The sequence below is a fragment of the Mastacembelus armatus genome, chromosome 9 (genome assembly GCF_900324485.2).
Source record: "Mastacembelus armatus chromosome 9, fMasArm1.2, whole genome shotgun sequence".
NCBI classification, from domain to species: Eukaryota; Metazoa; Chordata; class Actinopteri; order Synbranchiformes; family Mastacembelidae; genus Mastacembelus; species Mastacembelus armatus.
This window is the reverse complement of record NC_046641.1, coordinates 25,436,171-25,450,976: the sequence shown is the minus strand read 5'-3', so window position 1 is coordinate 25,450,976 and position 14,806 is coordinate 25,436,171. Positions and strand designations below refer to the sequence as shown.

At 44.5% G+C, this 14,806-nt stretch overlaps 1 protein-coding gene across 2 annotated transcripts; it reads right to left on the bottom strand.

Moving 5' to 3' along the window:
* Window positions 1–633: 633 nt before the first annotated feature.
* tsc1a (TSC complex subunit 1a) lies at window positions 634–13,276 on the bottom strand. 2 transcript variants are annotated; one of them, XM_026321509.1, is made up of 21 exons: window positions 13,202–13,276; window positions 12,537–12,648; window positions 12,269–12,386; window positions 11,967–12,070; window positions 11,734–11,886; window positions 11,247–11,391; window positions 10,972–11,126; window positions 10,224–10,297; window positions 9,197–9,351; window positions 8,996–9,060; window positions 8,646–8,757; window positions 7,707–7,966; window positions 7,227–7,375; window positions 6,772–6,842; window positions 5,916–6,082; window positions 4,544–4,726; window positions 4,184–4,294; window positions 3,969–4,091; window positions 3,706–3,893; window positions 3,038–3,151; window positions 634–2,576 (listed from the first exon to the last, which is right to left on the bottom strand). In XM_026321509.1, exons 3-21 carry the CDS (start codon window positions 12,375–12,377, stop codon window positions 2,120–2,122), a joined length of 2,895 nt encoding a protein of 964 aa, XP_026177294.1. In that variant the 5' UTR covers window positions 12,378–12,386; window positions 12,537–12,648; window positions 13,202–13,276; the 3' UTR covers window positions 634–2,119. The 2 variants fall into 2 exon arrangements, with proteins under 2 accessions (XP_026177294.1, XP_026177295.1); XM_026321510.1 differs by having other exon boundaries at window positions 6,799–6,842.
* Window positions 13,277–14,806: the final 1,530 nt, after the last annotated feature.

Genomic DNA, 14,806 nt, shown 5'->3' with positions numbered 1-14,806 from the left:
ATAAAATACTTAAATCTTAAGTTTGAATCTTTGAAATATTTTTAGCGAAAGCTATACTAAATATCTTTTAATATAATTAAATGAACGCGAGCAATAATTAGGTACACTGTTTATTCATATTAAATAAAGTGAAATAAAATGTTCCGAGCAAAATATATTTGAGTATTTTACCAGAAATTAAATTTAAAAATAATTGTATAGCCTGGCAATAATGTGTGGAATATTTTTATATTAAATTATATACCAAATTCTTATTCACAGTGCAGTAAATACAAGATGACACTTTTTAAAAATTATGAAGTATAATATTTTACAAATGTTAGCAATGACTATTAGTGATATTAAGAGTGGAATAAAAATCCCCATTTTTAATGGAACTAATTATCCAATATTATAGAATTCTGACGTATGAAAATGGGTTGTAAACTGTATTATTACATTTAAGACTTTTACTTTTATTAGAGTATTACTGGTACTTTCATCAATACAACAAGGTAAAAAAAACATTTTCCATGTATTTTATTTATTTCAATCAGAAATGATCCTTTTAAAGAGGTTTATCAGACTGACAAGACAACCCTCACTGCTACAGAACCCAAGGGTGCTGAGGCTTGATTTCAGGAGTGAAGTAAATTTCAGAGATTACGAAAGTCTTTATTGCAGCTTTCAGTTTTAACATTCACAGTTTCAGTTTTAACATTCATCTCTTCAGCTTGGAGATACACAAGTGCTGACAACAGATTTAAACGTTTCTAACAGCAACATGTTCGTGAGGTTCAAACTCTGCTGAGGAAAAGTTTCTTCCCAACAGCAAGAAAAAAACAAAATCACTTAAATGAGAAAATGATCAACTCATTCATTCAGGTTTAATCAGCTGGATTCAGTCCTAATTTTGACTTGAATGCTGAATGATAATTCAGTCTGAAAATTATAAATGCAACAGAGTTGGCCTAGCTTAGCATAAGTAGCAGAAACAAATAAGTGTATTTTCTGTTTCTGAACCTGAGATATTTTTCTCAACATCAAGAACATTTAGGCCAGTTTACCTGCACACATTAAATAACAGTTTGCGATGTGCTTCAAAATTGTCAGAGGTTTAATTGGCCTATTTCCCCTCATTAAGGCTCAATATGATCACAGTGACACTGTCCATGTACACACAGTAGCAGAATATGGTGAATATAGTTATGTTCCAGAAAACACTCAAGAAATTGCTGTCAGTTTGGGAAAATGTTGTGATGTTTACAGACATGTTATAATGTAAATAAGGAACTCACCAATCACTTACACCGTTTGAATTACGTTACTCTGTGCCAGCTGGATGTGGACTCATTTATAAGATGTCAGATATTGTCTACAAATTGCTCTGATCCTGCTTTGATGAAAAAAGGACCAAAAAATAAAAAATAAACACTGAATGCAACTTACAGTCATCATTACTCTGATAATAATAGTGTTACTCATTTACCAAACTGCTGGTGCAGGTGCAATGTCGGACTTCACTTAGTGTTTTCATACTATTAGCACCAGGTGATGAGTTTGAACAATGGAAGCTGCAGAAAAAACAACATTTTGTTTGGGTTTTCTGTTACGCCTAATATTTCCACCGCCGCTGTTAGCTCAATTAAATATTAACATATACAACTCTACATTTTTCTTTCCTTATTTTTGACTTTTATAAATAGTTTCCTGATGACGATTACATTTGCCTTTACATATATTCCCACTACAAACCCACTGTTTCCTTTAGCTGCAATTAATAAACCAGAGACCAAAAAATAAAGATACAAATAAAAGAGATTCCATCAGAAAATTTATCTAATTATTTCTGGTGTATATATATATATATATATATATATATATATATATATATGTGTGTGTGTGTGTGTGTGTTTTTGCTCTTCAGTGGAAATATACTGCCACATTAACTTTTCCACTTCACACATAATTTTTTGGCAATTTTTCAAGATTTCCTTGAATTTTTGGCATTTTCACTCATGTGCATAACAGGAGGAGGATGGAAACACAGATTAGCCGGAGGTGTCTCTGCTCCCTCTAAGGTATGGGCTCCTTCATCAGTACTGTTTCAGCACTGCACGAGTACTGTGTCAATACTGTGTCAATACTCCGGCAGAGTCTCGTCATAATCCATGATGCTGAGTTCGTGTCTCCTCTGCTGAACAGCAAGGGTCAGGTCTGCAGGGGTGGTCGGAGGGAGGGGAGCTGCAGCCTGGCCCGCAGGCTCCGACTCGGGGGCCTCCTCCACCTCCTGACCCAGAGTGGGGCTTTCTGGCTGGGCCACCTCCTCCTGCTGCTCCTCCTCTTCCTGCTTCTTTGCCTCCTCCTGGCTGTGATCGGCTGGTCTGAACAGTTGCCGTGCACGCTGCTCGAGGAAGGAGCCAATAGCAAGGGGGGAGTCGATGGGGGAGAGTGAGAGGGGGGAGGAGGAGCAGGAGGGAAGGTGCAGTGGGGAGGTGGAGAGGACTTCTCCGTTTATTATACCAACAGAAGAAGAAGAGGGGTGGGGCTTCAGGCTGTCCTCAGGAACAGGTAAAGTGACACTGCCACCATTTGGCCTGGGTAAGAGAAACATGACGTCATATTACATCACACGATTACAGTACTGACATCATCAGCGGTGTCTTCTGATTGGTTGTTTATAGTGTCATGTTGAAGACATAATACAAATAAAGTAAAATTCATACATAATAAAACTCCTTTGTTCAGTTTGCTACACTTAGTTTATTAATCAATGCTAATAATTTTTATTGTCTGGAAATTCTAATTCTTTTAATAAAGTTTCCATCTGGTCAAGTTTTATTTTTGATCTTTTGATCTTTGTGTACTTAAAACGTTCAATGTCATGCGAAGCCTCATTTTACTCGTCTCATTAAATCTTAACTTTTGAAGCAGATAAGACCCAAACATAGAAAAAACTGATTAAATCACTTCAGTCTTACAGGTTGATTTATTTCTACAGAGCTGCCCCCGATATAAACCTGTTCTCACTGACTCTGTGTTTTCAGAGGCCGTGTACCTGCTGCAGACGTCCAGGTGCAGCTGGCTGTACAGGTGAAGCATCTCGGTCTGCAGCGTCTGGGTGACTCTCCTCAGAGCGACACAACGAGCGTCGCAGGCCGACAGCTCCGCCCTGACACACACAGACAGCACAGGTGTGAGTGAAGCTGCTTTCCCTGAAACCAACTCAGACAGTAGAATATAATTATTGTGATATCACAGGTGTTTCTGTTGCTGCCTCTGCTGCTGGAACTGTACATGCTCGATAGCTGCTTCCTGTGATTATGGATTCATACTACAGCGTCGTTAGTAACCAGGCTATGAATTCATTAACCGTCTAAAGTCTAAAGCTGCTCTGCCTGTGACTGATGGTCAGCGTCAACGTGCAGGAAAAAGACGACACTTTCTATTGGTTCTTCAGCAGGATGCTGCCCGGGGCAGTGAGCGTGTTCTCGCAGCCCTGAGCAGCGTCTGCAGGTGCACAGGCACATCCAGTCCATCACGGCTCAAGCAGAAGTTGGTGATAAAGGCAACTACAATCAACATGACATTGGGATGCACCAGGTGCAGTGCATTCTGGGTGTTGTAGGATTTTTCACCTTGGGAATAAGAACATTTTTTACTGTTTCACTGAGTTGGACTGCAATGATCATCTGTAGAGCAGTTAGTGGTGTAGCAGCATCTGACCTGCTCTGGGCCTTAGTGTCCTCCAGAAGCTTCTTCTGGTCCAGGATCAGCTGCTCCTTCTTGGTCAGCTGGTTCTCCAGCTCTGCAATCCTGTGACTGGCTGCTTCCATCCTCTGTCTCTGCAGGACCTCGCTGTCCTTTAGACGCTCGTACTCTTTGCCCACACTGCACTGCAGCATGGCCGCCTCCTGACACACAGACACATTACTGAGATCTGGACCAAACCCTAAAACATCTGAAGGGATCCAGGCCTTTGTCCTTACAGTGCAGTGGTCGGCTGCTCCTCCCTCCAGCTGCTCCGTCAGAGCTCTGTTCGTTTCTCTGAGCAGAACCAGCTGCTGGTTCAACACGAACATCTGCTGCTGCAGCTGCTCGCTGCTGCACAGCTGCACACAGGAAACAAGAGGCCAGTGTTGTCACTGCTGCAGCACCTTTCACCTTTCTATTGAAGCAATCAGCCAATAGCAGTTCTCCTCACCTTGAGTGACAGCTGAGCCAGCTGGTGTTCTGCATTATAAGCCTTGTTATTGGCTCTCTGAAGTTCCGCCTCCAGGTCCCTCACCCGACTCTGACACTCCTGAAGCTCTCTCTGAAACAGCCAATCCCAACGCAGACAGTTTTAAACCAGCCAATCAGAACAAAGATGGTTATTGTGACTCTGTACTGTAAAGGAAGAGGTTTTTTTAATCAGTGCGTTTATGAAAACGTACAAAAGTATCAGGATCAAAATCTACCTGAAGGTGCTAAAGTGGGCTACTGTCTAGTACTATGTAGTACTGTGTGAAGAACTCTGTAGTACTGTGTGTAGCACTGTGTAGTACTGTGTAGTACTGGGCACCTGCAGTCTCTGCTGTTCTCTCTGCTCGTCCTGTTGCTGCTGCAGCAGTTGTCGGATGTGTGTGTGCAGCTGGTCGCTGTGTGTTTGTGCGTCCTGCTGCAGGTGTGTGTATCGTCTTTGTTCTTCCTCCAGACTGAGCTTCAGAGAACAAATCTCTTCGTCCTGAACACGCAGCTGAGCCTTCTGCAACACACACAGGAATACTAGTGAATACTGCAGAAACACACAGGAATACTAGTGAATACTGCAGGAACACGCAGGAATACTAGTGAATACTGCAGGAACACGCAGGAATACTAGTGAATACTGCAGAAACACGAAGGAATACTAGTGCATACTGCAGAAACACGCAGGAATACTAGTGCATACTGCAGAAACACGCAGGAATACTAGTGAATACTGCAGAAACACGCAGGAATACTAGTGAATACTGCAGAAACACACAGGAATACTAGTGAATACTGCAGAAACACGCAGGAATACTAGTGAATACTGCAGAAACACGCAGGAATACTAGTGAATACTGCAGAAACACGCAGGCATACTAGTGAATACTGCAGAAACACGCAGGAATACTAGTGAATACTGCAGAAACACACAGGAATACTAGTGAATACTGCAGAAACACGCAGGCATACTAGTGAATACTGCAGAAACACGCAGGAATACTAGTGAATACTGCAGAAACACACAGGAATACTAGTGAATACTGCAGAAACACGCAGGAATACTAGTGAATACTGCAGAAACACGCAGGAATACTAGTGAATACTGCAGAAACACACAGTTCTGTTACTGCAGCGTTACTGTTTCTTCCAGTGACTGTGAAAGGTCGTGAAGTCGCAGCACGGCACATTTTTCCTGAACAATACAGGTTTAAATGTGGACGGGAGCTGCAGCGCCACCTTCAGGGACAATAATGGAAGGAGGACAGTTTCTGAGCAGCTTTAACGAACTGACAAAAACTGTCTCTACTTTTCTCTCCGGCTGTGAGGAGGTTCATGTTTTTATAACTGTTTTAACTTGACAACGGCTGATGTCGAGCCTGGATATAGTAACGTGTAGAAAACTTGTACCATGAGCTTTGCACTTTTAATGCCGACACCAATTTCGTTCTTGTTTTATTGAATCACTTCTAACAAACTATCTGCTGGCAAGGCAAAAACGTTTGCAGGTGTTGTGATGGTCTGCAGCCAGATTGCTAGGATACCCTTGAATGATCGTCATTTCCTGTATAAGGTCAGGTCTCTGATTTATTGTGCCGCCATGTAGAACAAACAGGTTTAAGTTATTCCAGCCTCCTTGTTGTTGTCTGATGTATACCACATTACACCAATAAAGTTACCTTCAACCTTGTGCGTGTATGTGTTACCATGGCTACGTTGTGCTCCTCCAGTGCCGTGGCGTTGATGACCCTGCGCAGCAGGCGGCGGTTTCTGATGGCGTGCTGCTGCCGTTTGAAGCGCTCGTACTGAAGCTGACTGTGGACCAGCAACACCTGGCTCCTCAGAGACTGAAGGTCCTCACCCAGGGCGGAGCCTGACATGTCACATGACACATACAAACCACATGCACACAGAGACATGCTTCCTGTTAGACAGTGGTGCGTTCAAAGCCCCGCAGCACGTCTGGAGTTCGGAGTGTTTACGTGCAGGTTTCAGCTGCTTTTTCAGAACAAGGGTGACCTTGAGTTTTCCAGATGAGCTTGTTTCAATTCATTCTGCACCACAGGAAAAGCAACACCATGACAGCTGATGATCGGAGAAGTCACATGAGTCTGATTCATGAAAAGATCTGGTCAGGTGGTTCAGTCAGACCAAGCAGTGATTAGAAACTGAGCAGGTTTATCCAGACTCAGGAACATCTTGTGCCTTCTCATTAAAATGAAAGCACATCAGCTTTTGCTCTTCTCTCTGAAACTTCAACATGTGAATATCATGACGCCTGTTCTTACTCACACTTGTCACACTTGTCCAGGCTGTGTCAGACAGAAACTGTTAGCATCGTTAACTGTTAATGTTATTTCCAAATGATTTTAATAAGGAAAAAACATCAGTAAGTCCTAAACTGACACTCACTGACTGTTCAGATAAGTTTACCACATGCCCCCCAGTAAAAACCCTTTCACTCACACACACACACACACACACATCTGGATCAGAAGCAGAAGAGTGACGCAGCTGCAGGTGCGTCCTCTGGCAGCTGTTAGCAGGGTGGCGTTCAGGTACCTTTGCTTTTCATGCTCTGCTGTTTACCTCCCAACTGACTCCGATCCACCGACTTCCTTTCTTCTGACAACCTGCAACACAAACACACTGTTGTGTTTCCATCACCTGATGGATCCACATTCACGTCCCCTAACCCTAACTCACAGGAACTGATCCACAGTGGCAACGGGCCACAGGCACAATTTTAAGTATAAAGCTCTAAATGTAAACCAGTTCCAACCATGTAAACCTCTTTCTGACTTTGTTTTGAGAAGTTATTCCTACAATGTGGTCTAACCTGCACTTTGACAGACCCTAGATATTAAACTACTGCGTCTAATGTTGCAGCAGCAGCAGATATTGTCTCTCGCTCTATGAACTATGATCTTTTAGGAAAAGGCAAAAACAAACACACATTATTCTGTTTACTGGGCTTCGTCAGGTGGTTGTGTTTAGCTCCACGTTAACAGTCTCACCTCTTCATAAGGTGATCATGGGCGTCATGTCCATGGACGATCAGCTGGTCCAAAACCTCCAGAGGAGAGACAGGGGTGTGATGCTCCTCCAGGTCCTCTCCCTCTCCTCCACCTCCCTTCACCTGCAGCCCTGCCCTCTCCAGCGCCTCCTACAGGCCACAGCACATCAACAGCAGCTTCAGTTCACTCTGATCTGGGTCGTCTTCACTTTTAATCTAATCTGCATCAACAACTAAAACTAACAACATTTTAATTCATGACATTGTTGGTGAGGAAGAACCATGTGAGCCAGGTCAGTGGTGTGGCTCCCTGCTGGTTTTTAATCATTTTTGGACAACAAAAGCTGAACCAGGTTCTGGATTCACAAATTCATTGCTGCTGTCAGTCTCTGGATGGGCTCTGGACTCAGGGACACACACTGAGTCAGCACCTGACAGACTAACTTTGTTGACAACCCTAATCCAGTTGAGTCCAGGTTACCTGAGTCTTCTTTCCGAGGAAGAGCACAGCGGCGCGGGGCAGAGCCAGCTCAAACAGGGGTTCATACGGGGCGGCTGAGCCTCCCTCCTCTGGCCTGTGGGAGGTGGTGGAGGAGTGAGGGGGGGTTAAGTAGAGTGAGAGGGAGGAGAAAGCAGGGGGGAAAGGGGATCCTGAAGATGGAGCCTCATGGGTGGGAGTGGAGGTGAGGAGGACCGGCTCAGTGGAGGAGGAAAGCTGGTGGGACTCTTCTGATGTGACCTCTGGAGACAGACAGGATCAGGATCGGGATCAGGCTTATACTATTTCTGTGCATGAGCGTGTCAGCACTGGAAACCAGTACAGCAGCTGTTACTGTCCCAGCATGTTTCCACCCAGTTAACCAGTCGTCAGTTGGTCATCGTTCACATTTCAATATGAAAACAACGTGGTTTAGACAAAAACACTCCTGCCTACATTCATACTGAGCATCACATGAAAACATCAATATTCTGTTTGAGGACTACAGGTGTAAACAGGAAGCTTAACGCCACCAGTGACTGTTGAGTCCATGTGAGCTACAACCTCAACCCTGTGACCTAAGTTGGTATTTACTTACAAACTGTCAGTGTTTCATCACCAGCAGAACTGACAGTGATCAGACCCCCAGACCAGGAACCGTAACGCTGTGGTCGAGCTGCGTCTGCAGTTTCCTCGCGTGTCTCAGCTGTGAGTTTGGGTCTTTAGTTCAACGGCAGCAACAGGCCAGGCAGCTGAACCAGCGTCTGAACAGTTTTACAGCATGTGATTGCTCCAACGCTGCAGGTGACCCAACAAGACCGTGACGTGTTTCTCACCTTCGGTTTTTATTTGTTGGGGAAACGTCGTCACGGTTCTGGTTTTATTCAGTTTGCGTCACGTCTCCATTAAGAAAAAAGGTCCATCACACTGTGTGTTTCTCACCTGAGGCCGAGGCGGTCCAGTCCAGGGGATGGGCGGAGCCTGTAGTGGCCAGTTCAGGTGGTGGTGTGGACAAACCACACTGAGAGGAGGGCCGCCATGTGACATCATCAGCCTGAACACACAGAAACAATCAGCTGATCCAGGTGTGATCACAGCTGGTTTATCTCACCTGTAACTGTCAGCTCAGTTATTACATTTGTGACAGTTTCAGGTGGAACTGAAACACTGAGCTTCTAACGACAGACGCCACAGCAGCAGATCCACGTTACGTTCACAGGCCTGCAGAAGGCTGTGGGTCATTACTTCAACAGGCAGTGCTCGTCATGTGAGCTGAAGCTGGACACAGTCACCTGAGCGGAGGAGCTGCTGGGCTGAAGAGCAGGGACACCTGGACGTCCAGGACACGCTGAACTTCCTGCACAGACGGACGACAGTCGTTATCAGTTTCCCTCCGTTTCATAAACCGTGAAAAAGCTTCACATCGCAGAAAGCTCAGTTTGAGGATTCATTTTCCACATTGTGGCATGTGTGTTTGTGTGTGTGACACTCACCTGAGCTGCTGACAGCCTCTCTGTTGCTAGGACTACAGGTGAGGTCCAGGTGAGGGAGGGAGGCGTAAAAGTCCTCCTCACAGGACGACTCCAGAGGGTCCAGAGACACCCTGGAGCACTCGATCACGATGTCATGGACTTCGTAACGCTTCCACCTGAGATGGGCAGAGAGTGAGAACAGGTTTGTTTCGCTGTTTCTCCTCTTTATGTGGAGTGGACAGGTAATGCCAGGTGGTCATGCACCTCAGGAATCACGTAATCAGCTTTGGTCTTATTTCCCTTTGTCTTTGTTTATAGGTCTTTTGTTTCACTCTTAATATGGGCTGAATGTTTATGCTACTGAGAAATTGATCTCTGTGATGTTTAGCAGCTGTTCTGGAGCTTTCAGTCAGATCTCCTGGTCCTCCTCAGCAGCTGTGGTGCAGGCAGACCACGAAGCTGCTGGGACCAAACATGACAATAAAATACTCAACTCGCCGCCACGATGATACGGCAAATTCAGTTAGTTATCTCCTGGTTATTTTAGACCTGGACTGACAGGAAGTCAACACTGAACCACGCACAGTGAGCTGAGCTGAAGGGTTTTCTCATGACCCCTGTCCTCAGTCGTCCTGCTCCTCATTCACTCATTCAGTCAGTGTCAGCTCAGTCGGTCTGTGCTGAAGCTGAGCTGCCTGTTGCTGCTGCAGGGCCCAGGGGACACGGCGGAGCAGCGGCAGGACGCCGAGCTCTGTCCTTCCCATCTGATCAGCAGTAACAGCAGCTCGGACTCTGACACCACTCTGTACCACTGGAGGCTCAAATGTTTTATATGTATAATTTAAACTTGGAATCTGAATTCCAAAGATTTTCCCCAAACACATAAAATCAAGAAAAAAGAAAGTTAAAAAAGAAAAGAAACGCTCCTTTAGATTCAGCTCGGACCGTGTGTGTGAGTGTGGAAACTTCAGTCATTTGCATCTTCGCTTACAGATTTTAACCCTGACTTTAAAGGGGGCAGGTTCAGGTCTCTGTGTATCTTACTGACCTGGACGGGTCCAGCTCGTAGTCCTGGGTCCCTGTGACCAGCTCAGGATGAACCCTGACGTGGTCCAACATGGGCTGAGGGACAGAGCAGAGTTCAGATGGTTTCAGACAGATTCTTGTGTTTCAGCTCATGTTATCTGAGAACAGCAGCAGCTGGTATTTACAGCCGCTATTTCTGTGCATGAGCGTGTCAGCACTGGAAACCAGTACAGCAGCTGTTACTGTCCCAGCATGTTTCCACCCAGTTAACCAGTCGTCAGTCGGTCATCGTTCACATTTCAATATGAAAACAACGTGGTTTAGACAAAAACACTCCTGCCTACATTCATACTGAGCATCACATGAAAACATCAATATTCTGTTTGAGGACTACAGGTGTAAACAGGAAGCTTAACGCCACCAGTGACTGTTGAGTCCATGTGAGCTACAACCTCAACCCTGTGACCTAAGTTGGTATTTACTTACAGACAGTCACAGTGTTTCATCACCAGCAGAACTGACAGTGATCAGCTGCTGTTTGCAGTGAACCCATGGGTGCACAGACAACTGTCCCTGGATCACTGTGATACTGAAGGAACCTTAGAAACAGCAGGATTCTCAATGAGGTTCTGCAGATATAAGAAGGAGCAGAACATAAATTCTGTAACAAAAGTTTTATTTATCTGCTCTCTGCTGTGCTGTCCCGTACTAGTCTGTGCTAGGAACTGGTCTATTCCAGAGTGTACTGGTCTGTGCTGGTCTGGGCTGACCTTGATGAGCTCCTGGAAGGTGCCCAGGTTCTCCTTCATGCTGTAGTGCAGCCTCAGGTAGGAGATGAAGTTACAGGGGAACATCCCGTACAGGCGGTGGAACAGAGAATAAACACCTGCATGGAGGTGGATCAGGTGGCTCACAGGTGCATGACCTGAGGAAACAATCAGAACTAATGAGGACACATTGTTCAGTGTGACGTTACGTTACAGTTACAGGATGAATCTTCAACATAACAGGATTCTTCTGTTGTGGTCGTTACTGTTGCTGTTACCAGGGTTTCGGTAGGTCCAGGATGCAAGGCGGCCAAACACGTCGAAGAAGTCGTAGATGTGTTGTTTCCCGGCCTGAGGGATCATGGGTAACAGAGTGATGAGGACCAGGACTCCAGTGATCAGGACCACCACATCCCCTTCGGTCTGTCAAAAACCACCAATGGTGAATGTAGTACATGCAGATATTATTAGATATTACTGTAGTATATGGCCACTGCTACACATACCCCATATGCGTACCCCATAGTGTATACTACTGTGTACTACTGTGTATTTATATGTATCTTCTGTTCTGCAGATAACAGTTCTAGTACGGTGCCTGTGGGATGGCAGCCAGCTGCAGTAGCTAGTAGAAGTATTTACTAGCGTCTACATTAGTGAATATTAGCAGTAACTGGTATCTACAGCAGTAGATGTACCCTGTATTTTTGTATATTCGTGTGTATTTTAGCATGTACTAATGTGTATTCTGGTTAGGACGTGTACCTTGAGGCAGCGCAGCAGCGAGGGCAGCACGGCCGACTGGCTGATGTGATGAACCCAGGGAGGCTGTTTCCTGATCAAGTGACCCAGCAGTGTGAGACCAGCCAGTCGGGTCCCAGGTCTGTTCAGAGACTCGTTCAGCTTCTCCAGCAGGACCTGGCAGATGGCACCGGCGGTCAGAAAAGGGTTAAACACTTAAAGAGTCCAGCTCAGACAATGCAGCCACTGATGCTGACCTTGTGATGAGGCTCTCTGGTGGAGGACAGGAGCAGCACTACCTGAGAGGAAGACGAGTCCAGGTAATACTCCACCAGAGACGAGAGCACAGTACCTCCTCTGTCTGAAAGCACAAACTAGAGGTCACACTGACAGGTGGAGACGGGTGGAGACAGAACCTCATGCCTAAATACTCATACGCTTTAATACATTCAAATTGCACAGGATACATATATTTTTATATTTTGCTGAAAGGTGTAAATTTCCCATCGGGAGTAATAACATATCTATCCTATCCTTAACCCCCTGCAGGTGGACTCACCTGTGCTCAGCTGCTGGTTGACTGCTGCTCTGACTCGCTCCGCCTCCTGCAGCTCTGAACTGTCCAATGAGAGCAGGAGCTCACTGATACTCACCTGCTCCTTGGACATCGTGAACACCTGGACACACACACCCATATTGAACATGTTGGTCTTTCAGACATGGACCAGTTCAGGGCACATCACACCTGTGCCCTCTCATACCACACACCTGAGAAACTGCTCAACTGCTCAACTGCCAGAGCCCTCCCCGACAGGTGTCGCACTTACCTCAGCACCAGGAGCTTCACTCAAACACCTGAGAAAACACCTGAGAGACCAGGAGGGGCCGTGTTACTGTGACATCACGTGTCCACAACGTGACCTCAACGAGACAGGTGTCCTGGCAGGTGGAGGTCAAACAGATGGGGGTCGATTATTTAACGGAAGTGACTGAACAAGTAATTTTTTACCTGATGTTCCTGCATCACATGCTCAGTGTCCCCTTTGACCCTGACACAGTTTGAACAGGTAATTTTATGAAACAACAGAAAGTTTTTCACTTTCAAACTTTGATAATGTTCAACAAGGAGATTTAAAATAAAACCAATAGAAAACTAATTTAAGTTTATTAGTTTTCTATTGGTTTAATTTTAAATGACCTAAAGCACGCGACTGTGACGTCACTAATAAGAGTGATGACGCCACTTCGAATGTACCTGAGTGGCAGACGGAAGCTAACAGTTAGCATCACAGCTAAGAGCTAAGCTAACATGCTAACTGTGTTGTTTGGCAGATGAGCTAAAAGAGCAGCCGTATTTTCCCGCTTTGCAGCTGCTTTGGCACTTCCGGTGCTCCGGGACAAACAGACGAAGATCATTAAACTACTTCAAATTAAAAGTAAACTTAAATGAAAACTGGAAAAACGAAGTTTAACTTCAGAAAAACGCAGTTACCTTCAGACCTGTTGATCCGCGCAGGGCGCAGCCATATTGAGCAACACAAAACCCCGCCCACCGCCGTCACCCGATACCTTCACATGTCAATCACAGTCTGGAGGCGTTCAGGGAGATCGAAGAAAATGGGAAAAACGAGCTTTGACCTGCGAAAGACGTGAAAACATCTATTTACAGTCGTTTTATCGTTAATTATTTTGCATATTCTACACAGTTTACATAATTTACATTGTGTTGTTCATGCTACCACTTTCTGTTGTAGCATATGTATCAGTTTTATGGTGTGTTGTTTTATTCTATTGTTAGGGTGCCTTTTAACATCTGTGCAGGGACAACAGGTGATAATTAGGCTAAATCTGGCTCCATTCATTTTACAAAAACTTGGCATTATTCTTGTTATTAGACCAGACTCAGATACTACAGAAGCACATTTCTGTTAAAAATTGTGACACATTAAAACTGCTAAAAAAATAAAATTATTTAAAATGGATAAAATTGACCTGTCCAGGGTGGACCCCTGCCTTTCACCCAAGAGAGAGCTGGGATAGGCTCCAGCAGATCCCCGTGACCCTGAGCCAGGAAAAGCGGGTATAGAGAATGGATGGATGGATGGATGGATAAAATCACAAACTAGGTCTGAGGTGGTGTGGTACAGACAGACCAGTTAACAGTGTGTGTTATTAGTATGTGTTTACTGTTAGCAGCAGCTGTGTGTGTTCTCAGGTCTGCTGGTGATAAAACTCTGCAGCTTATTAACTTTCACCTTCAGGCTGATGTCACTTCCATTCACAACAGAATAGAATAACACAGAACCAGGGCAGCTGCACACAGGAAATAACAACGTATCACAACAAAGACTCATGGTTAAAAAAGATAAAATAATAAATGAGGTGATAAGAAACAGTCCACATACATCTAGTTTTTAGGTCCAAGTCCAGTTGCCTCAGCATCTACAGAACTTCACCTGCACGACTGAGACATAGTCCACAAACAGTGTACAGTACAGAGAGAAGTACCAGTATAAAAATCCTCTGTTCCCAGTAAAAGTACTGCATTCCAAATGTTACTGCAGTAAAAGTACTTAAAAGTATCATCATCCAAATGTACTTGAAGTATCCAAAGTAAAAGTATGAATGGATCTGATATTATTGGATTCTAATTATTGATGATGTTGATCACTTTAATGTTGGAGCTGACGTTAACTACCTTATATACTTCTAATTTGAAGTACTTTATATACCGCTGGGTAGCTGACGTTAACTACCTTATATACTTCTAATTTGAAGTACTTTATATACCGCTGGGTAGCTGACGTTAACTACCTTATGTACTTCTAATTTGAAGTACTTTATATACCGCTGGGTATCTGACGATAACTACCTTATATACTTCTAATTTGAAGTACTTTATATACCGCTGGGTAGCTGACGTTAACTACCTTATATACTTCTAATTTGAAGTACTTTATATACCGCTGGGTAGCTGACGTTAACTACCTTATATACTTCTAATTTGAAGTACTTTATATACCGCTGGGTAGCTGACGTTTGCTACCTTATATACTTCTAATTTGAAGTACTTTATATACCTCTGGGTAGCTGATAT